General features: G+C 34.4%; 1 protein-coding gene across 1 annotated transcript; it reads left to right on the top strand.

The window, feature by feature from the left end:
• Positions 1-1,252: 1,252 nt before the first annotated feature.
• On the top strand, positions 1,253-20,549 carry LOC142642779 (protein NAP1). Its single transcript, XM_075817201.1, has 24 exons — positions 1,253-1,970; positions 2,621-3,059; positions 3,161-3,235; positions 4,624-4,704; positions 5,562-5,642; positions 5,859-5,941; positions 6,859-6,943; positions 8,393-8,518; positions 8,631-8,738; positions 9,781-9,825; positions 9,941-10,083; positions 10,729-10,861; positions 11,584-11,694; positions 11,805-11,883; positions 12,716-12,909; positions 13,823-13,968; positions 14,710-14,791; positions 14,949-15,059; positions 15,858-15,983; positions 16,079-16,218; positions 16,313-16,409; positions 18,112-19,103; positions 19,419-19,631; positions 19,871-20,549. The coding sequence occupies exons 2-24, from the start codon at positions 2,646-2,648 to the stop codon at positions 20,361-20,363; spliced, it is 4,158 nt and encodes a 1,385-aa protein (XP_075673316.1). The 5' UTR covers positions 1,253-1,970; positions 2,621-2,645; the 3' UTR covers positions 20,364-20,549.
• Positions 20,550-22,497: the final 1,948 nt, after the last annotated feature.

Below are 22,497 nucleotides of genomic sequence, written 5' to 3'. Positions count from 1 at the left end.
AAAGAAAAAAATTGGTGACCAACTTGTTTTACATCTTGCAGAACTAACATGACGTGAGTAGTGAAAAATAAAAGTGATATTAAAGATAGGTATGTTTGTGTAACTTAATTGACATTTCCTAATATTTCTAACAGAGATATTTAATATTTAAATTCTCCCCCGTCATTATAATTTGTAACTATCAAATTGTAAAAATAAAAAAAAAGATATTTCCCATTGAAAAATTGCCAATTACAAGATAAAATTAAAACTATAAAATAACTTTAAAAAAAAAAAAAATTATCTCCTCGTGTGAAATAATTATCCCCATGTTATATATGTATCTCATTAAAGGACAAGACTACTATTGAATTGAGTTGAGTTGAATCCGAGTAATTATTTTATTTTGTGTGATACCATTTATTTTCATTTGAAAATATATTATATTTGAATTTTTTTATTTTATAATTTTAAAAATACATTTTCTTAAAGTATGACTAAGAATCAACATCTCCTCCATGAAAAAAGTAAAAAAAAACTAAGAATCAATATCATAATTGAATCAATTTTGTTTGTTTGTTTCGTTTTGTCTATTGTGTGTGTTCATTTGGATGTTATCATATTCATTGACTTATTTATTTATTGAGTAAAATATATAATAAAAAAAAAGTTTATGGGGGTAAAATTGTAAAAACGTTGCAGTATCTTAAAATAAAAAAAGATACTATAAAAAAAGAGTGTACATTCTTTTATTTTTTAGGAAAGAATTAAATTCAACTTGATTAAAATAAGTTTAAGACAGGGAAAATTGACACTTATCTTATTATTCTTTTCCTTCTTTTTAGCTAGATATTGTTCTTTTTTCCTTCTTAATCAAATAGGAAAAATGAACAAAAATGAAAACACCATTTTTAAACAAACAATTCATAACTCATTTATTTTATCAAATCATTTTTCTGAAGTTCAAATTTTTTATTTAATTATAAAATTTTTTACCAATTGAACTATTAAAACCTGCTTATCAAATTAAATTTAAAAGCTCTTTAAAATAGTAGAGTATTAATTTCATGTACAAACACAAGTATAATAAATACTAAAATGGTGAAAACAAGAGTTAATTCAATTACAATTGTGAAATGGTGAAAAACAAGAGTATGTAATTATAATTGAAATAGTGATATACAGTATAACTATCACTGCTCTTAAAAACTAAAACTAAAATTTCAGCAGAAGCAAAATTCTGCTTTCTGTTTTTTTACACCAACTACCACTCCACAGTCTTTCTATCTCTAAGGCACTGTGCTTTGATGTATTAAATGGGCAGAGAGAGAAAGAGAGACAGACTCAGATCTGAGCTTCAATTCATTCTCTCAATCCATCAATCTCAACTCTCGACCTCTAAATTGTACTCTCTCTCTTCTCTCTCTCTCTCTCTCTCTCTCTCTCTGACTCCTTATGCTTTGTTTGGTTACTGAGAAAATACAAAATTACTAAAAGATAGCAATGTTGACTCCCGAAATTCACTTTCTGCTTAGCTTGAGCTAACTTTGATTCTTTTTTTTTTTTTTTTGAAAATTCTGTTTCGTTCACTTTTCTCACGTTTTCTCGGAATCCAAACAGAGAATTTTGTGACTGTGTGCTGGCTATTTGTGTAGAGTTGCTAATTTTATGCTCTGTTTGGTTGCTGAGAAAAGATTGAAAAGGTTCTGCTTAGCTTGAGCTGAGTTCGATTCAGATTTTTTTAGAAAATTTTGTTGTGTTCGCTTTTCTCAGATTTTCTCGGCATTAAACGGAGAATTTGTGACATGTGCTGGAAATTTATGAAGACTTACTAATTCTGTGCACTGTTTGGATGATGAGGAAAGAAAAATGTGGTTCTGCTGAGCTGAGCTAAGCTCGATTTCAGGTTTTCATCCTTTGAAGCCGCTAGACTGTGAGGAAGGCATTTGAAATCTTGTTTTCTTGGCGACCAAACAGAGAATTTTGTGCAGGTATGCTTTATTTTTTATTACCTGTGCTAGAAATGTATGTAGAATTAGTTACTAATTTAGGATATTTTTGCTTTTTCTTTAGGGTTTATGACTTGTATTTAGGTATTCTTTGATTGTTTGATGTGAAATTGGAAGAAACTGAAAAGAAAGTGAAAAAATTGTGGAGGGTATTTGTGCTTCTTAGTTTGCTTTTCATATATGTATATATAGTAATTCTCAACTCAACTAAGAAAGGTTCTTGTGCTCCTCATGTTGGAGTGGAATATGTAACAATTTTCAATAGTCAAAATATGTCCTGCATTTTCTTAGCTTCCAAGCAAGCATGAAAGCCTTGTGCAATAATAGTGAAGCTTCTTTTGAGAAATATGGGATAGTTGAGTGGTTTAGAAGCTGAAAGCTAAAATAGTTGGACACTTGGACTGAAAATGCATAAAATTATGACCTTTTTGATTACCCAGAAAAACTGAGAAAAGGAAGATAATAATGTAACTCGATTCATCTATATATTTTCTTGGCAACTGAATGGTGCATTTAGTGTGTTCTCTTTTTAAATTGTGTAAACGGAGATGTGAAACAAGATAAGTCTGCTATAGACTAATTTTATAATATTAAAGAAATTGACTCATAAGCTAAACTTGGTTTGCAGAAAGTCTTGAGTGGAGGTATAATTAATCTATGGCAAGATCACGGCAACTATTTTCAAGTCAAGATTCCTCAATGTCACCCCCTCCGGGAAGACCAAGGGAATGGGAGGGACCATCAAGGTGGACTGAGTACTTGGGTCCACAAATGACACCTCCAATGACATCTAGGAGCTCTAGGAATGCAGGTCCTGATGGACAGGTCCAGAGTTCAGGCGGGTCTCAAAAGGGTTTGAACATGAAGTGGGTGGTCCAACTTAATGAAGTTGCTGAAGGTCTTATGGCTAAAATGTATAGGTTTAATCAAATCTTGGACTACCCAGATCCAGTTGGACATGTATTTACTGAAGCATTTTGGAAAGCGGGTGTGTTCCCTAATTACCCAAAACTTTGCATTTTGCTCTCAAAGAAGTTTCCAGATCATTTTAGCAAATTACAACTTGAACGTGTAAGAATTCATTTCCTTTCCCATTCAAAGTCAGGTGTTTTCTTTGTTAATTACTTATGTGTCACTAGTGAATTCTTTCACCTTGGGTGACCTTGCTGCAGGTTGATAAGGTTGCATTGGATGCTTTGCATGATAGTGTAGAACTTCATTTGCAGAGCTTGGAACCATGGGTTCAGGTATAGAGTTGGTACTTATGTTTACTTCCTTCTTCTCTTCTTCTTTTACTTATTTTTGACCCATATTTTGTTATTTATTCCAAATTATGTGCATGGTCAAAGTTAAGCTTGTGTGCAACTAATAAACTGAATGGCTTCCCCACCAAGTCTTTTTTTTTTTTTTTCCAGTGCTGCATGAAAAGCCGAGGATTGATTGTCATCTCAATCTTTTAATCATGTCTTTTGTTTAATGTTCTGATGATTAAAGGCTAGTTCGAGTTAATGTTGTCAAATGCACATCCAAGCATGTCTTTAATTGTTCAAATATCTAGCTTGTCAACTGTAGTTTTCATAACAATAACACTTGTCATGATAGAACCTCCATGTATCACAACACATGTTTAGTAGAGAAGATAAGCTATGCCTTAGCCAAAAAATTAAAAGAAACCTAGTAATTACCATAATAAAGTTCTGGAACTAAGAAGAAAGCACTGCAGTTGCAGATGAGCCATATCATTTCATAAATAATTTAGTGTTTTCCTTGTTCCAAATTCTGATTATACCCCCGCCCCTCTCTCCTCCCCCCAACATTCAGTATTTCATGTAATCAACTGCATAACTGGAACTAACTGTATTACTACTTGGCTACCATATGAGTGTGCTTACCAAATCATTTGGTCATCTCATGTGGCACAATGATCAGTGAGAATTAAGAAGCTTTATTTAACTTAATTCATTGTTCTTTGATAAATACTGTGAGAAAACAATTAGAAATTGTTTCCAACGAGGGGATGACAAGAGGATTATTGGAATACTATTATTTTTTTTCAGTATAATTTATAAGGTATGATGGATAGCTTTATACTTGAGGTGGCGAAAGGAATTCTGATGTTATATCCTGAATAAGAGTTTTAGTGTCATATCATTTAATCAATTTTCTCTTTCTCATTATTCATTGCTATTATCTCGTCCTGTGATTATTTGTTGAGTTTAACTTGTGAATAGAATGAGATGACTTGGCTAATTAATATTTTTCAGCATTTTTCATGACTTGAGGAGCAGCGACCTCTTTATTCCTTTTTTCGTTTTTTCTATTTATTAAGTTCATTTAATTTCCCTTTTTATTTAGCAAAATTCATCCATGATTACTTATAAGAAAAACATGTTTCATCCATGACATCAAATCATGTATCTGGAACTTCCTTGTTCTACTGCAAGCTTGGACTGTACGTGCTAGGAATGAATTGTGGGGATCTGTTGAGCTTCCACTTCATAATATTAATTCAAAACAGGGTCTTTATATAACTCTGTGTCAAATGATGAATTTATAGTTGCAAACTTTTACATAGTTTAAGAATCAATTGCCTGGTAAATATACTCAATTAATTGCTTTCCTTTGCTTGGACCAGCTTCTTCTTGACTTGATGGCATTTCGAGAACAAGCTCTGCGGCTTATTCTGGATCTAAGTAGCACAGTAATTACATTGTTGGTGAGTTTCAAATTCTCGTCATTGTTCAAAATATATGTGATGGATGTAAACTTTGATGAGTGGAAACTGTTAGCAACTGGTCACTCTAGAAAGCTCAGTTGTCAACTTCTGAGAAATGACAACCAATAGTTGTATGGTGCTTGCCATGGGAACAAGGGACAAGACAGACATTGAGCTTCCTCTTCCATTTGAAAATCTGACTGAGAACATATGGTTTACGAAAGCTTTTGAGTTGTCACTTCTATGTCCTATTATCCGTAGGGTTGTTTGAACTAACTTTTTGGCTCTTCATAGAAACCTTGACCTCTCCTAGTGTAATGATCTTCCTCCCTCTATGTGTTTTAAAATTGTTTCCTTGAATGGATGTTGCAAAAGATGTATTTGAAAAAACTGTCACTCTGGGAGAGGTGGATGGTTTGTGCAAGGGCTATTTGAACAGTCTTAGGATGCTAGAAGAATAAAAAGTGAAAAACTGAAGGTAGTGGGGATGCAAAATCAATTTATAGTCCAAATTTTCTGAGTCATATTTTTGTAGTGCAGGAGGAAACACAAGCTCTATCTTGAGCATCATATTCCGTATTACTGTTATACCTCTTTTGTTAACTATTTCACAAAAAAGTGATTAGGGTAAGTTTAGAGTAATTGATTATTAATGTGGTGCAAGAGGAAGTCCCCTGTACATTTGTAATGATAAATGTTTGATAAGGTTTTGATGCCCATGTGTGGGTCCCACATGAGGGAGTGCTGAAATAATAAAACTCTACTTTGTTCTCTGACTACTTAAATTGCTTAGAGTAATTATTTCATGACAAAAATCATCAAGGCTATGCTTGTTAACTTAAGACAGTATTTTGCAGCCCCATCAGAACTCGCTTATACTACATGCATTTATGGACCTCTTTTGTTCCTTTGTCCGTGTTAACCTTTTCTCCGAGAAGGCAAGTCAACTTTCCATTGTGTTTCATTTATCTGTCTTTCATTTTCTTCCTGTTTATTCTTCTCTTAAAAGTCCTCTAGTTTTCTAACTTTGATGTAAAAAAAAAAAAAGTCCTCTAGTTGAAACCTTTTGACTGCTTTGTCTTAACTATGTATGTGTATAGTCATGTACTATACAGCATGTTTTTATTTGTGCTAATGCAATGCTTTCATAACAGATACCGAGGAAAATGGTGCTTCAAATCTATAACCTATTACATGCCATGTCAAATAATGACCGAGATTGTGATTTATACCATAGGTAGGAGATACTTCTACTTTTCAAAATTATGTTGGTGCTCCTAGAAAGGTTTGTTATTATGAATATAGGAGTATCTTGAATGTTCCTTTTTCTTTACTGATTATACACTATACAGCTAGCTTATAATTTTGTTAGTGGTGTGTAACCAGATGTCCAAAGATGTTTGGAGGGAACTCTCTACGTCCAAGTCACTGACTGGAATAAATAAGGATTCCATTTACTTTGCTGCTTATAGTAGAAGAGCAGAGGAAGTTTTTAGAGGTTGTACTGTGTTTGTAACTGAATGGGTGTGACTCTTTCTTTTGAAGAGAATCTTTTTGTTATGTTTCACACATGAACAAGTGATGCCCACCATATTCATGCCCATGTGGCCCTATGATCTGCATATGGTGTTTGAAGCTTGTGCTTATCCTTTTTGTGATAAATAGTAGTTGTGACTTGTCATAATTTTTGTTATGGGCCAATGGTCTTGGAACCAAATGGAATCTACTGCTATAAACAATGGGCAGATGGTGAGGTCACAATTTCAAACCGATAAGGGTGTATCGGTATGATTTGTGTTTGGCTACCCAAAAGAGAAAATCATCTTTATCATGGTTGATTGGTATGTACTCTGTATGTATTGTAACATAACAATCTTTAGGAGAAGGAAAACACTCTTTTAGATGCTTAGATTAACATTTAATGGGCAGTTGCAGATAATACTTCTTTATTTATTTATTTTCTTAATATTTGAAAGGATAACTGTCATATGATTTGCCAGTGAGCTCCTCTTCTCCTTGTATCAACAATGTGGGGAGGGGGGTGGGGGTGAGGTTATGGGTTTAGGGTCTACTAACAAAAGATACAAACTGTCATATGATTTTTGTTCTCAATTGATGCATCACACCATATATCTTTCTGTCTCTGGATTTCAGGTTGGTTCAATTTATAGACTCTTACGACCCACCACTGAAAGGATTACAAGAGGACCTAAATTTTGTGAGCCCACGTATTGGGGAGGTTAATATCATTCTTTACTCATCAAAATACTTTTAAAATGATGTTTAGTTGTATTTCTCATTTTATTTGATAAGATGATCATCTTATGACAGTTTTGTGCTCCTGCTGTACTTGTGAACGAATTCTTACAAGCGGAATCAGTCTAAGTGAAAATATATAATAGTTGGGAGGTGATAATCTTAAAAATCATCCACATGTCCTGGTTTGCAATATGTCAAAATTACAAAAAAGAAACCCTCCTCTTCTACTATTTTTGCCTCAATCATCATAGAAAAGAAAATTCCTGTCATTAAATTCAGAAAGAAAAAAAATTATGAACTGAAATAATGTATCTACAATGGTCGTGTATTTGGATTCTTTATTGTTGAAACTAGGAAGTTAGAAATGTGGAAGTCTGTTCCTGTTTGAGGGTGGGAAGTTGGTGCTTATTCTAAGATCCTTCTCCAACATACTTGGTTTTTCTCCCCTCCTTCCTTATTCCATATCTCCAAAAAAAAAAAAAATCATTAGGAAAAATGTTTGGGAACTTTTTCTGGATCTGAAGAGGACTGAAAGTCAAATGTCATTTTATTTGCTTAGGCGAAGATTTCAGTTGGTGAAGTTTGAAGATTTGAAATAATTAACTATTAGATCTTTGAAATGGCTTTCCTAGGTAAATGATATGGAGAAATGAGAATGAAGAGGCAAATATTGAAAGAGGTTACTGCTAAATATTTGCTTCGGTAGAATTTTGTGACATAAGTGCAGTGGCTCCGTAGAAGCAATGATCAGAGCAAGGTCAGATTTTAAGATTGGGATTTCAGTTGTAGTAGGTTTTGGGGCTTTCATCTGGTCTTGGATGATATATTTTTGGGTCTTCTCATTTATGCTTGAAATTCATGATCATTAGCTGTCAGTGAGGAGGCTTTGGAAATGCCTTCATTGTTCTAATTGGTCATCTGATAAATGGAGGCTTTGTTTTCTGTGTATTGGGGGCTTGATGATTGAAGTTTTTGTGGATGAGGTGATGGTGCATGTTGTTAATTGAAAAGGCGTTTTGGTGGGGTGGGGGGGGGGGGGTTTGACTTTTTGCATATATCTAGTTTTCTTTTGGCAAGCAGGTTGATGTGGTCTTAATATTTGCAATGGCTTCCCAAAACAAAATGCACTGCAAGACTTCTAGCATTGCATGTGCTGTTATGGAGAAGAATTGTCTTTGTTATATAGGTACTATTGAATTAGGATGCCTAGTTCTTTGAGATTCACTGTCAAGTTTGATGTGGGATGGTTGTTCAAATGATCTCAAAGTTATAGTGTCTTCAAGTTTCAATGCTTGATCATTTTAAATGCCCTGTAAATCTTTCGAGTGACTTTTATTTAGTCGATCACATTTTTCTTTTGCATTGAGAAACTTCTGCCAGAGGCATTCCTTTCAAAAACTACAATGGAAGTTTCAATTTCCTTTTCCAGGTACTAGAGGCAGTCGGTCCTGTTATTTTTCTATCAACAGATACAAGGAAGCTTAGAAATGAGGGATTTTTGAGTCCATATCATCCTCGATATCCAGATATACTCACAAATTCGGCTCACCCAATGGTAGATTCTGTTTACTTTTGATGATTTTGAGATAGGTCACAATTTGCAACTTTTTTATCAGTGGTATTACTGTTTACTACACTGCACTTCTTATGTCATTACCCCCCTGCAGAGAGCACAAGATCTAGCAAATGTTACTTCTTACCGAGAATGGGTATTGTTTGGGTATCTTGTTTGTCCTGATGAGCTGCTTCGCGTCACTAGCATTGATATTGCCATGGTAAACCCCAGACATTGCTCGGTTCCTTTTTGCTCTTGTTATGTTATAAAGTTTACATTTGAATTCAGCTTATATCATGAGAAAGAAAAAGTATGTAAATCTATGATAAGCATGCATTATGGAAAGTGTATCCTATATACATGGTGCTAGCAATGCAATTAATAAATTAAGTTTGCAATATTTATAAAAATGGCTTATACTAGTATAAATGCAAGAGTCCACTGGGAGGCAACAGATTCATGAAGTAAGCGCGGTGTATTTGACATGGACTTGAGCGCATTTAGGTGTTGTAGGCTTGTATCTAGCATGTATACAAATTTTTTATAGTTTAAACCCAAGTTAATATATATATATATATATATATGTTAGTAGGATTAGACTAATGAATAAATATAGATAATATTAGAACTTTCATCCAGGCCTACATGCTGGATTACAAATAAAATTGGTGGGTTCAATTTTTGTATAGGATAGCTCATTGGCCAATATTAAGTTTTGATACTGGTCCGACAATTTTGTTACTGGCTGAGATGCCCAAAATTCACTGAAATGGCCAGTAGAAACACTCCAAAAGTTTAAGCTATACATTTCCAGGGGGTAATGAATTGTGAGAACCAGTTTGGTGAATGGTATGATATATTCTGGCCTTTTTGGCTGGTACAAGATGATATTAATAATTTTGGTTAAGATCTTAGTAATGCCATAATGTTATGTAACCATTTTGTTGCTGATGTATGTCCAATGTACATGTCTCAATAGAAGATTGATTTCAATGTCATTGGCAAAGGGATTTTTAGATCTCTTAAAAAAATATCGTGCCATATAATTTTCATTTATTTAAAACTGCACTTCAATGTTCACACCCCACAGAACTATCAGAAAGACACCACAAACATTAGAGGAAAATATAGGCCTATTGAGTCATTATTTTTTTGGTTTTTTTCTCTTGGTTTTCTATATCAGAGAAAAAAGGTACGTTCATCATATATCTCAGCTGATAATATTTTTTTTTTCCCTTTTCTAAATTGGTTCTGGCTTACAGGTTGTACTGAAGGAAAATTTAGTTCTTACAATATTCAGGGATGAGGTGGGTTCTACCACCTGTTGTTGAAATTATACTTGTCATTTGCTGAAGTTTTTTTCTTTTTCAGATATGGGTCATTTGCAGTTGTTGACTGTCATTGTAAAACAATTAAATGCAGCACATACTTTTGCATGAGGACTATCAGTTATATGTTTTGCCACGAATATTAGAATCAAAGAAGATGGCAAAATCAGGACGTACAAAGCAGAAAGAAGCGGATCTGGAGTATAGTGTTGCGAAGCAGGTTGAGAAAATGATAAGGTAAAATCAGAAATTTTTATTAACTTATTTTTCTTCTATCCCAAAGTCTAAATGCAAAGCACTAAAGGTAAAACAGCTTGTTATTGCTGAGTATAAATATAAGAAGAAAAATCATCTGTTATAGGTTAATTAAAATATTGATTTTACAGTTTCCTTTTACAGCTTGATAATGTAGATGCGCCTAATTAAACCTAAGGCAATTTTTTTTTTGTGTGCAAAATTTGCATAATATAACTATTTCAGCATTGACCTTGGAATATTAAAAGGGATATAACCAGTATCTATGTATTGTTTGTTTCACAGCTATGCTGGCATTCTCATATCATAAAGTTTGAGTTGTATTTGTGTCCATACTTCCTGGGAAATACTTGCTCTATTAGTGACATAACATTTAAGAGTAACTATAACTTTGTTCTTTTATATATATATATAAAGAAGCAACTATAAAAATAGCAACCATAATTTTCATTTTCTCATAAACAACCTTTCCTGTTGATGTTGAATGGTAAAATTTTTAACCTCATGTTTCAAATATCCTTCAGAATACCGGGTTTTATTTACTTTTGTTTATCTAACCTCTTTGATTTTTATGGCTCCATCAGCAAGCATTGAATATGATATAGTAATGTTGGTTGATCATTTCAGTGAAGTGCATGAGCAAGCATTTGTGTCTTGTGATGCCATACATCGTGAGAGGAGAATATTATTGAAGCAAGAGATTGGAAGAATGGTGCTTTTCTTTACCGATCAGCCTAGTTTATTAGCGCCAAACATTCAGGTAAACGTTACAAACTTCATTAAATGAGGTATTGGAAATTGTGTCAGATGCCAGAAGTTCTGTAGACTGTAGTGCACCCACCCACCCAAACACGCAGACATATAGCATTACTTGAATGTGACTTATTGGCCAATGTGGCCAATGCAAACATATGGTTGAATTTATTTGGGGAACCTAAGGTACGTCACCATAGAAATTGTACATAGGTTTTACCCTACCCCAAAAAAGAGAATAAGTTAATCAAGCCACTCATCAACAAGCTTGAGCTTGTTCAAAAAACAAATGAATCATGTGGAATTGTAATCTAACTTGGTGGTGAGCTTCAACTTGGTTTGTGATCAAAATAAATTAAATAAACAAATTATTAACTTTAAATACTTGGCTTGACTCAACTTGGTCATAGCCCTACTTCTGATTGGGTGGCTCACCTGCCATCCTATCCCACCCTGAAACTCTTAGTCTTTTTTTTTTCCAGTAAAACTGTTAAGTCAATTACATTTCTAGATGAGTTAGGATATGGGCAGGTGGTCTTTACAATGACATTGATATTAAATTTCTTAGAGCCCTTGGATCTACTAATTAGTTTTATTTCCTCCTTATGCTCTCTTTGTCAATGAGTTCGAGTTGTTTGTACATGTAAATTACTTAGATATAAAATTGACTCATTAGTAGTTTTGTAGTGCTGAATGATTCATTCTCTAATGATTTAATATTTCCTACAGATGGTGTTTTCTGCCTTGGCTTTTGCTCAATCTGAGGGCATATGGTATTTCCAACATGTAGGAATTGCATCATCAAAATCGAAGGCTGCACGAACGGTACCAGTGGACATAGTAAGTGAAGTTTTCCTTCCCTTTATTGGTTGCACCAGTTACCACTAGTCCTTGTTTGCGAACCAGCTAATGAAGTGCTTGACTTTTAACCACTATGACCTTTGTTTCAGGATCAAAGTGATCCAACCATTGGGTTCCTATTAGATGGAATTGATCGCCTATGCTGTTTAGTGCGCAAGTATATTGCAGGTTAGAGTTTTTATTATTTGCAGGTTAAATTTATTGTTTTTTATATATATATATATATATATTGTTTTTTCTCCCTAGCAAGAAGTTATATGTAACTTGTTTCCTTCTAAGATAGTTTATAATGACTCAAGTCCTTGGCTAATTTGTACCAAATACAAATAATAAAAATTGTGAAATGCGTTTGGAGGGATAACTTTCTACTATTGAGATGTTCAGACATTACACTAGCGAATTTAGAATGTTGAATAACCTTGTTGATTTTTAATTATTGTTTACATGCAGATTTAAATATGATTTACCTTTTTAAGCTTCTAAAAGTCTGAATTAATTGAGAGGACCATCTGATAATTTAGTTCCAAAAATTAAAATAAATTAACCCTAGTCCCTCTTCTCAGAAGGTTCATATTCACTTTTGAGCCACAGTAATTCGCCACCCATTCCATGATTGGCTTTGTGATTTTAATTATCACCACATAATATATATCTTAAGATGGCATTACTGTGCTACTTTGCATGAAAAAAAAATATTAAGTTTTGTTTTGGTCCATAGTAATTTAGTAGAGTGATGGTTTAGTTAATCATCCACTGCCTTCAGAGCAGCATATCAACAGTGCAAGTCTGCAAGACAAGTAAACTAAACATGAATACTCAATCTTCTGGGCTTCACTTGGATATAACATGAATGCTTTCATGTAGATTTTATCTGATATGACTGATAAACTTTGCTGAGCAGCAACTAGATAATATGCTATGTTGTTTTGTTACTACAGCCAGAGATCTCTCGTATAAATTTAAAGTATATTTTATTCTTTTTTTTCATACTTGTATGCAGCAATTCGAGGTTATGCATTGTCATATCTTTCTTCCTGTGCTGGTAGAATCCGTTTCTTGCTGGGCACTCCGGGAATGGTGGCGCTTGACTTAGATGCAGGCTTAAAAGGACTTCTTCAGAAAATTGTTCAACACCTTGAAAACATTCCAAAACCTCAGGGTGAAAATATTTCTGCCATCACGTGTGATCTATCCGTAAGTTATCTCTGCAGACCATGTTCTATTTTTAGTAAGTAAATGTTGCATATCAGAAATCTTCGGAGGTATCTGAAACTTTACTGACCTGCTATGGGTCTGTAATTTTGTTCGTCACCTCTTTTGGGTAAAAGTCTCGTATAAATAAATTACTTAGTAACAAAACATAGTGACAAATATGTGTGATCTAATAAACTTGTTAACTGAGGTTATTTGTTTATGTCAAAAGCCCTGGAGATTTCAATTAGTTTCTCATATTTGAGTGTGTGTTTTTGTATATCTTAAAGCTTTTCCTTTTAAGTTATTCAGACTTTGTGTTTTATAATAATGCAAGAGAGGTCATTGATATAATTAAAAGTGGTCTCTTATCATGCACGATAAGACAACTGGAAGGATGAGAGATAATAGAGAAAATTGGACAGGAAATGCAAAGGGAACTACGAAGCCCCTTGTACATATAAATGGATGTGTATATGTGTGAGAAGGCAATAGAAAGATAACAACCACAGTCTCAGTCTCAAACTTTTGGTGTCAGCTATGGAATCCTCCCTTTCTCCCTGACCATATTAGATCACAGAAAAGAGAAAACTTGCACTCTTTCGACTAGAGGATTTCTTATGTAGCATGTTTAATGAACTGCCACAACAGTCTACAAATCACATTAGATATGTAATTTGCACTCAAGAGTTTGTAGTGTAGCTGTTTTATATTTTATCTTGCACACAACTTGTGTGTTGCACACAAATTACATTAGATATGCTTATTTTGTAACTCACTCTCAGCTGAATTGCTTTGAAGTTAGTCTTGTTTGAAAATTGTCCTCATTGTTTTGTAAGTATCATAGTTCTCATTTTTGTACTGGCTTCTTTATTAGCACATTATGGATAAATAATTATTTGTGGTAATTAATCAGGATTTCCGAAAGGATTGGTTAACAATTTTGATGATAGTCACATCTTCTCGGTCTAACATAAACATAAGACATTTGGAGAAAGCTACAGTCTCCACCGGGAAGGAAGGATTATTATCAGAGGGAAATGCTGCTTACAATTGGTCCAGGTGTTCTATATATCTGACTTTGATTAATTTGCTAAATATCATAGTCCCTTGTTGCAATAAGTTACAACAATCAAAATTAATATTGCAGTTGCACTGAAAAGAAGACTCATGGTTTTCAATTTGGAAATAGGGATTCTTAGAGCTTAATAGTCAAGGGGAAAAAAAGGAATACTACGTATTGTTTGAACTCCAAGAAACATTTTAAAGAAAATGAGCTGTATAGTTTTTTTAGATGATCCATATGTTACACACACACACACACACACACACGTAAAAGAAAATGAGAGGGAAAGAGGTAAGTTAAAGCTGGAATCTTTTCTGGTGAAATGCTTGAAGGTACCTTTTTCCTACTTTTAATCATCACTAGTGATTTCAATCTAACACTTAATATCTGGCCATAAAAAGAAAAAGAAAAATCCAATATTTAAGAACTTCATGTTCCTTTTTTTATATAACATGTTGGAAAACCAAGAAGGTTAGTATGAATACGCCAGTATCTTAGTTTTCACTTTTCAGTGCATTTTTTAAGACATTTCCAAGTTTAGCGGGCTAGGTCATCGTATTCTCAAAGTGATATCTAAGTTGTTTATTTGCTTAAAGCTGTTGAACTAGTTCAGAAGCATGTTAGCTTATATTGATAAAATTCACATATGATGAGCATTGATGAAATGAATGTATACTTGGATTTCTGCAAAAGAGACAATAATAGCTTATGTGCATCTCTTTCGCTTTTTGATGCAGATGTGTTGATGAACTGGAATCTCAATTATCAAAGCATGGGAGTCTTAAAAAGCTCTATTTCTACCACCAGCACCTTACAGCTGTAATTTCTTGCATTCTATTTCTTTAACTTGTTTGCTAGGCTCCCCTTACTATAACCAAAAAAATTACATTGTCTGATTGATATGGAATTTATTTATTCTATTAAATTCTATTAAAGTGCTATGTGTTGCTGACCTGGATCTTAATTGTTGTAATAGGTCTTCAGGAACACCATGTTTGGACCAGAAGGACGTCCTCAGCATTGCTGTGCATGGCTTGGTGTTGCTAGTAGTTTTCCAGAATGTGCTTCTCCCATTGTTCCGGAAGAGGTAAAATTCTCCCCCCCACTCCCATGCATCCTTAATTTTCATATTTTGGGGGGCAAGGTTGTCTGTCAGCCTACCAATCACATCTCCCAAACCCCAGAAAAAGTGAGAGTTTTGTACATTGGCTATGACCTCTTTTTTTGGATTTCTTAGAAGCCCACAATATCTTAAAAATAGCCACATATCATAACATTTTAATATTTCATCACTAAATGGTTCTAATCTTTAGATAGGGGCTACTATGTTCTTTTATCAGTAAGAAATATGTTGTATTAATGGTTTTAAAAACCGAACCGGTCAATGAACCGTTTTTGCACCTGATTCCCGGTTTTTACTGGTTTTGGCTGGTTTGAGCAGTTTTACCGGACCAGATTGGTACGAGGTTCCTGCTCCGGTCTGGTTTTTAAATCCATGGTTGTAGTTTTGCCAAATCTGCCTAAAACAGGATCATTTGCACTTCCGAGAGGTTTCATTCTTTCAAGGTTTATCCACATGCTTTTGATCATCATTTTAAGATAAGGTGGAATGTAAATTCTTTTTTTTCCTTATATTTGATAATGTGTAACGTGATTGGGAAATGTGATTCCATCTTTACAAACAATAGCGACTTAGCTGATGGCAATACTGCCAGGGTAATGAGTGTTGTCTTTCAGGCGATGCTTATAACAAGTTCATGTTCGCTTCCATCTACTACTTGCTCTTGCTGCCTGATTGAATCCTTCATCAGATGTTTCATATACACACACATACAGAAAAATAATAAAATGAAATTAAAGTGACTTTACTCCATACTGCAAGCAGGTAACGAAAATTGGTCGGGATGCGGTCCTTTATGTTGAATCTCTCATTGAATCAATCATGGGAGGATTGGAGGGATTAATCAATATTCTTGATTCCGAAGGAGGATTTGGTGCCCTTGAGAATCAGGTTGATACATTTATGTCATGTTGTAACATAAAGAAATACTTGAACTTGATCTCTTGTTTCTGTTTAATGATACTAATTATGGAGAAATCTCTCAGCTTCTTCCAGAGCAGGCAGCTTCCTATATCAATTATGCATCAAGAGTTTCAAATCCTTCAACTAAGTCCCCAAAGTTATCAGCTGGCTATGCTTTGCCTGGCCATGAGAGTTATCCTGAAAATGATAGTTCTATAAAAATGTATGTTATTTTAAATCAAATGCCAAGTTCTCTTTTGCTTTCTTTCAATTCAAGAGTCTGCAACTTTGTATGTCTAATTCTTCGATGATGGCAGGTTAGAAGCTGCAATGCAGAGGCTGACCAATCTGTGCTCAGTTTTGAATGACATGGAGCCTATATGTGTCCTAAACCATGTCTTTGTCTTGAGGGAGGTAAAACATTTTATCTTCTTATTCTTTCCCTCTGTTTTCCCTTAATCTTTTCACTTCTCTCCTGTTGCTTTGATGATAAGAAAATTGTGTAGAAGTGTTTTACAAGTGCAACCCCCCCTCTTTTTCCCATTGTCTTTCTTCTTTTTTGACGATAGTTCCTTCTTTTGTTGCTTCCTTCTCTCTTTTGATTAAATCAATTTTGTGCCTTACAAATTTAGGATCCTTTCAATAAAATTTAGTTGCTTAGACATCATTGAATCTTTTGTGTTAGGAATGCCATCTTGTGCATTATTTGGCAGCTTTTTCAACCACTTGAAAACAAATCCCACTCTTTCTATCTTTCTTCTTCTTCTTCTTCATTTTTTTTTCCTTCCCGGTGTTTGATGACTAATCAAGAACGATGCTAGAACTTAGAAGTATTAGTTAAATGATTAAATTTACCATATCCCAAGAGTTTAAGCTTTTGGGATAATCGATAAATTAATATGGTATCAGAGTAGGAGGTCCTGAGTTTGATTTTTGTCTTCTCCACTGTACCTCCCATTTAAATTACCACATGTTAGGCCTCACCTATTAAAAGGTAGTTTCGGCTCACACGTGAGGGGGAGTGTTAAAACTTAGAAGTATTAATTAAATGATTAAATTTATCATATCCCAAGAGCTTAAGCTTTTGGGACAATCGGTAATTTAACAAATAAAAAAAATTTTCTCTTCAAAATATGCTGTCAATTAGCATTAACTCTTACAATAATGTAATGCTTAATTTTTCAAATGATTTATGTAAATGCATATTATTTGACTTGTTTGCTTTTTAGCAGTTTGACTGTGGATTCTCCCTAATGGAGGCAAATGTTTTGCCTAATAGGATCTGATCCTCAGTAGTTTTAGTTCAAAATTGAACTTCATAGACAATCTACACGGATTAACTTGTAAAGATAACAGAGGTATTGAGTACCATACTTTGAATGTGAAGAAACTCTAAATGACACAAACACACATTGAGAGACATTCAGTCCTAGAGCAATGGATTTTATTTTATTTTTAAAATGTGTTATGCAAATACGCAGCACAACTTAAGAACTTAAGGTTGCCAACAGGTGCCTAGGTAGTTCATCACCTGAATTAATGAAATTATAAAATAGTTTTGGTTCTAATCTCGAGAAAGCAACTGTTTTTTGGTTTGATTTTGGCTGGCTGTTTTATGGAACTCTGGATCTTGACTAAGCCAAAAACTGGTAGTTATTGGATCTTATTAATATTAAGACATGATATAAAATGCTTAAAATACATGGGATTACTACAATGTAAAAGTATAGAAAAGCATTTATCTTCCTCTAGTATATTATGTGGTGAGTTTCACAGTCTTAAATCTTAAAAATATTTTTAAAATGTCAACTTATAGGAGCCTGTACCATTTAGAAAAGTCAGCTTTTATTATTTTCCTTGTTATTGATATAGTAGTCTTACTGAATTTGTTTTGTAAGACAGCTTAGCATCATGCTTCTTTTGCAGTTAATATCCACAATCTATTCATTCATACATATTTACAATAATAGTAGTTCGTGATCAAATCACATCAAATGCATATAGGTGTGTAATTAAATACATGCATGTTGATGCACATGTTGGGGATCCAATAAAACCATTAACAGATTCTTGTAATTTGATATTTTGATCCTAACACACCAATCATTAACTGCAGTATATGAGAGAATGCATCCTTGGGAACTTCAGGAGGAGATTGCTTGCAGTACTTAAAACTGATAATGATCTTCAACGGCCTTCTATATTGGAGTCTCTGATTCACAGACATATCAGCATTGTCCATCTTGCAGAGCAGCATATTAGCATGGATTTAACCCAGGGTATTAGAGAAGTTTTGCTCACAGAAGCCTTCTCAGGACCAGTTTCCTCTCTGCACTTGTTTGAAAAAGTGACAGAACAACCTACTGGATCAGCTGCTGAAGCTGTATGTAACTGGTACATAGAAAATATAATCAAAGATGTATCAGGTGCTGGAATCCTGTTTGCACCCATTCATAAATGTTTCAAGAGCACAAGGCCTGTTGGTGGATACTTTGCAGACTCAGTTGCTGATCTGAGAGAACTACAGGCCTTTGTTCGTATTTTTGGTGGCTATGGAGTTGACAGGCTAGACCATCTGCTGAAAGAACACACAGCTGCTCTTTTAAATTGCATTGACACCTCATTGCGCTCAAACCGTGAAGTGCTAGAGGCAATAGCTGGCAGCCTGCATTCTGGTGACAGAATAGAGAGAGAGGCATCTATGAAACAGGTTGTTGATTTGGATACAGTGATTGAATTTTGTGTTCAGGCTGGGCTAGCCCTGGCTTTTGATGGGCTTCTAGCTGAAGCTGCTGGAGCTGTGCTTGAAGAAGGTGCACCCTTGATATATTCATTACTAGCTGAGGTAGTTAAGCATGTACCTGATGAAATACCTGAAAAGAAGGAAATTAGGAGATTGAAAGGAGTGGCAAATAGTGTTGGTGTGGTCTGTGATCATGATTCCCAGTGGGTGAGGTCAGTCTTGGAAGAAGTTGGGGGTGCAAATGATGGTTCGTGGAGCCTGTTACCATATTTATTTGCCACCTTCATGGCATCTAATGTTTGGAACACCACTGCCTTCAATGTTGAAACAGGGGGCTTCAACAATAATATCAATTGCTTGGCAAGGTGGGTATGCAGTCATTTTTCCATAAATTGGAATAACGCCGATGACAAGGACTCTTGAATGCTTGTTAGTTAAATACTATCTGAAACCCAAAGTTAACAAATGCATACACGCAAATAAATTAAACCCACTATGTGCCTTAGATCTTCTGGAACTACAACATTTGATAGCACAAATATCTGTGTTTTACCTTCTACTCTTCTAGATACCTTTGTGAATATTAAACTGAGAAGTTAAGCCATAGTCTGCTGCACATGAAATGTTGTAGTGGTTTTCATTACGTTTAGCTATCTTTGACAATCAAATTTCTTCTGCAGGTGTATTAGTGCTGTGATTGCAGGAAGCGAGTTTGTTAGACTAGAACGTGAGCGTCAGCAGAGACAATCTTTCTCAAATGGGCATGTTGATGAGACACTAGATTCTGAAATACAGAGCCGTTTGTCAGCTGAAGCAAGCATAAAGTCCACATTGCAACTCTTTGTAAAATTCTCTGCCGGGATTATACTAGATTCTTGGAGTGAAACTAACAGGTATGCGAATGATTTCATATTCTGCTGCATGTGTCCAAATGCCCTTTCAAACAGTGATATGGCATGTTTCAAAATGCTATTGTAGAAATTAGGCTAAAAAGAAAAATGACGACACTGCTGGACTACGTTTTTCTGCACAACTTGGTCTCTAATTCTCCAGTTTAACCATTGGTGATATGGTGGTTTCTGTTAATATGTAAATTGTCCAAACTGTTAATGTCTTCCTCTTTTCTGCACAGATCTCATCTTGTAGCACAGGTTATCTTCCTAGATCAACTTTGTGATATCTCCCCATACCTTCCAAGAAGTTCTCTGGAACTCCATATTCCTTATGCCATTCTTCGGTCAATATATAGCCAGTACTACACGAATAATCCATCCACACTGCTGGCATTACTAACTGTTTCACCCCGCCATTCTCCTGCTGTATCTCATGCATCCCCTGTAGTAAGGCAGGGCCGTGGTGACTCAACTCCTCAGTATCTCACTAATGATTCAGGCTATTTTAAATCAGCATCATCATCATATAGTCAGGAGCACATTTATGATAATGACAGTGGAAACTTTCGGGGGAATGAAAACAAACACCGGAATGTTCGCCGGTCTGGGCCACTGGATTACAGCTCAAGTCGTAAAGTAAAACATGGTGAAGGGTCAACTTCGGGAAGCACAGGTCCCAGTCCATTACCAAGGTTTGCAGTTTCTAGGTCTGGCCCAATAGCATATAAGTAGAAAGATGGCCAACAACAAAGGAGAGGGCGGTAAATTATGATATATATTTTCCCAAGGATAGTTATATGTATATATAGTTACTGAGATAGTTCATAAAAATTTTGACATAATGTATACCTGAAATTACTTTCCTTTTTGTGGTAGCCTTGATCGGGTAAATTAATGCCATTTATTTCATTCCTTGAACCTCCAAGCTTTTTAGTTTTTATCAGAGCTAGAAATTTGTGAAATATGGTTGCTTCCCCTAGGGAAGTATGAACATTCACTCGTATCCTGTACAGCCCTCCATTAGTCATCTCCGGATTGCCCAAAGATGAGCTACCTGTGTTAAGTTTAAACTAGACAATCTCAAGTTTATTCTACCTAACATTAACCCGCTGCATTCTCTTTGATCATTACAGACCGAGAATCACAAAACAAATATTCACCAGCAACACAATTAACATCTCTGCTCAAGTCACTGTTTGAAGGATTGTTCTTAAACACAATATTATTTCTATCCTGTCAAAGGTTCCAAATGGGCCAGGAGGGGGCCTTATCCGTGACCATAGTGGTCTTAATTTGGATTAAAGTATTTACCCAAAACATTGGGGTGACCACCAATGTTGATGCAGAGCTTTGGGTTACAAGGGATGGGTTGACATCATGTATAAATCTGTCTCTTGGAAGTTGAAATAGATATTGATGCCGAAGTAGTGCTTGGCTAGGTTTCTGAAGCTTACAATAGTAATTTATATCATGCTTTTCTTATAATGAATTGCAAGATTTTGTTGTTTTTGATAGTCTGCTGTGGACCTTTGTATGCTTCTTTTCTATGACAATTTGGGTTTGTATTATGAGAAACTTTATTTGCAAACTTCTGCTTAGTTAATGAAAGTCGGGGTTTACCAAAAAAAACAAAAAACCTTTATTTTTGTTGAGTTGACATTTTGCTTTCATACAAATAGGTCCAATATATTTTACAGATAGGCCCAATTATATTGGGGATACAAAAACAAAAACATAAATAACAAAATGACTATTCACTTACTTAATTGACATTCCTCCCAAAGCCTTGCACAGTTCAATCCCCACCAAATAGTCCTTTAAATGCTTTGTGTTCGCTAACTAAGGTCCTTAATTGCTTGACTGGGGGGAGAGAGGGAAGAAAAGAAAAGAAAAATGATGCTTCTTGTGCTTGAAGAATTTGGGTCTACTTTTTATGTAGGATGCTCGCATGATGCACATGCTTATTAAAAGTCATATTAAAAAAATAGTATTATTAAAATTACATACTAAATAAAGGATCCGCTTAATGAGTGCCTATCCTAAATGCAGTGGTTAATGTTGAATTTTTTATTGTAATTGATTAACTTTTTAGATGCAGTTACACATAAGACAATTAAAGAAGTATCTATTTATTTGTTCTTATTATTTTTCAATGCAGTGGCATCCAATAAATTCCTCCTTATTAGAAGCGCAATGACACTTGTTAGCAAAAGTCTTAAATAAAAAGTAAAACAATTGCCTTAAATTGTTTGGCTAAAGTACATAAAGTGAAATCGCATTTTAACCAAAATTAAATGATCAATTATATATAAAAATTAATAACAAATAATGAAGCTCGCTTGCTCCGAAACATTTGATAATGTTTTAATCATAATAATATTTTAAACTTCTTAAAACTTTGGTAATAGAATCATATATAGAGTAATATAATACTATAATAGTACAAGTGAATATGCATTTGATGCTCTAATATTTTTTAAATAAATAAATTTATACAAATATTAAGAATAATATGTGTGCATCACATATGTGCTACCCATAAATTATTGATAGTAAAAAAAAAAAAAACAAGTATAGAACATGGTTGTGGTGCGGGTTTTCCGGTTAAGGACACTAATTCAAATGAGTTTGACAGTCCAGCTCGGGACTTGACATTGGTCCAAAAGACTAAAAGAGTGACCAACACCCACAAATGTCTTTTTAAACCCATAGAAGTAAAATCAACTCAAATCCCAAATTATAGAAAAATCATGCACAACAAAATTATCAAAACTGATATTGATGTGGCACAAATAATCGAACGGGCTGAACTCTTTATTGGCTTTATTGGCACCTAAATGGAAAGAACAAATACTCTGATTAGAAT

The sequence above is a fragment of the Castanea sativa genome, chromosome 7 (assembly GCF_040712315.1).
Source record: "Castanea sativa cultivar Marrone di Chiusa Pesio chromosome 7, ASM4071231v1".
Classification (NCBI taxonomy): Eukaryota; Viridiplantae; Streptophyta; class Magnoliopsida; order Fagales; family Fagaceae; genus Castanea; species Castanea sativa.
The sequence above is the reverse complement of the archived record's forward strand: the minus strand, read 5'-3'. Positions and strand labels throughout refer to the sequence as shown.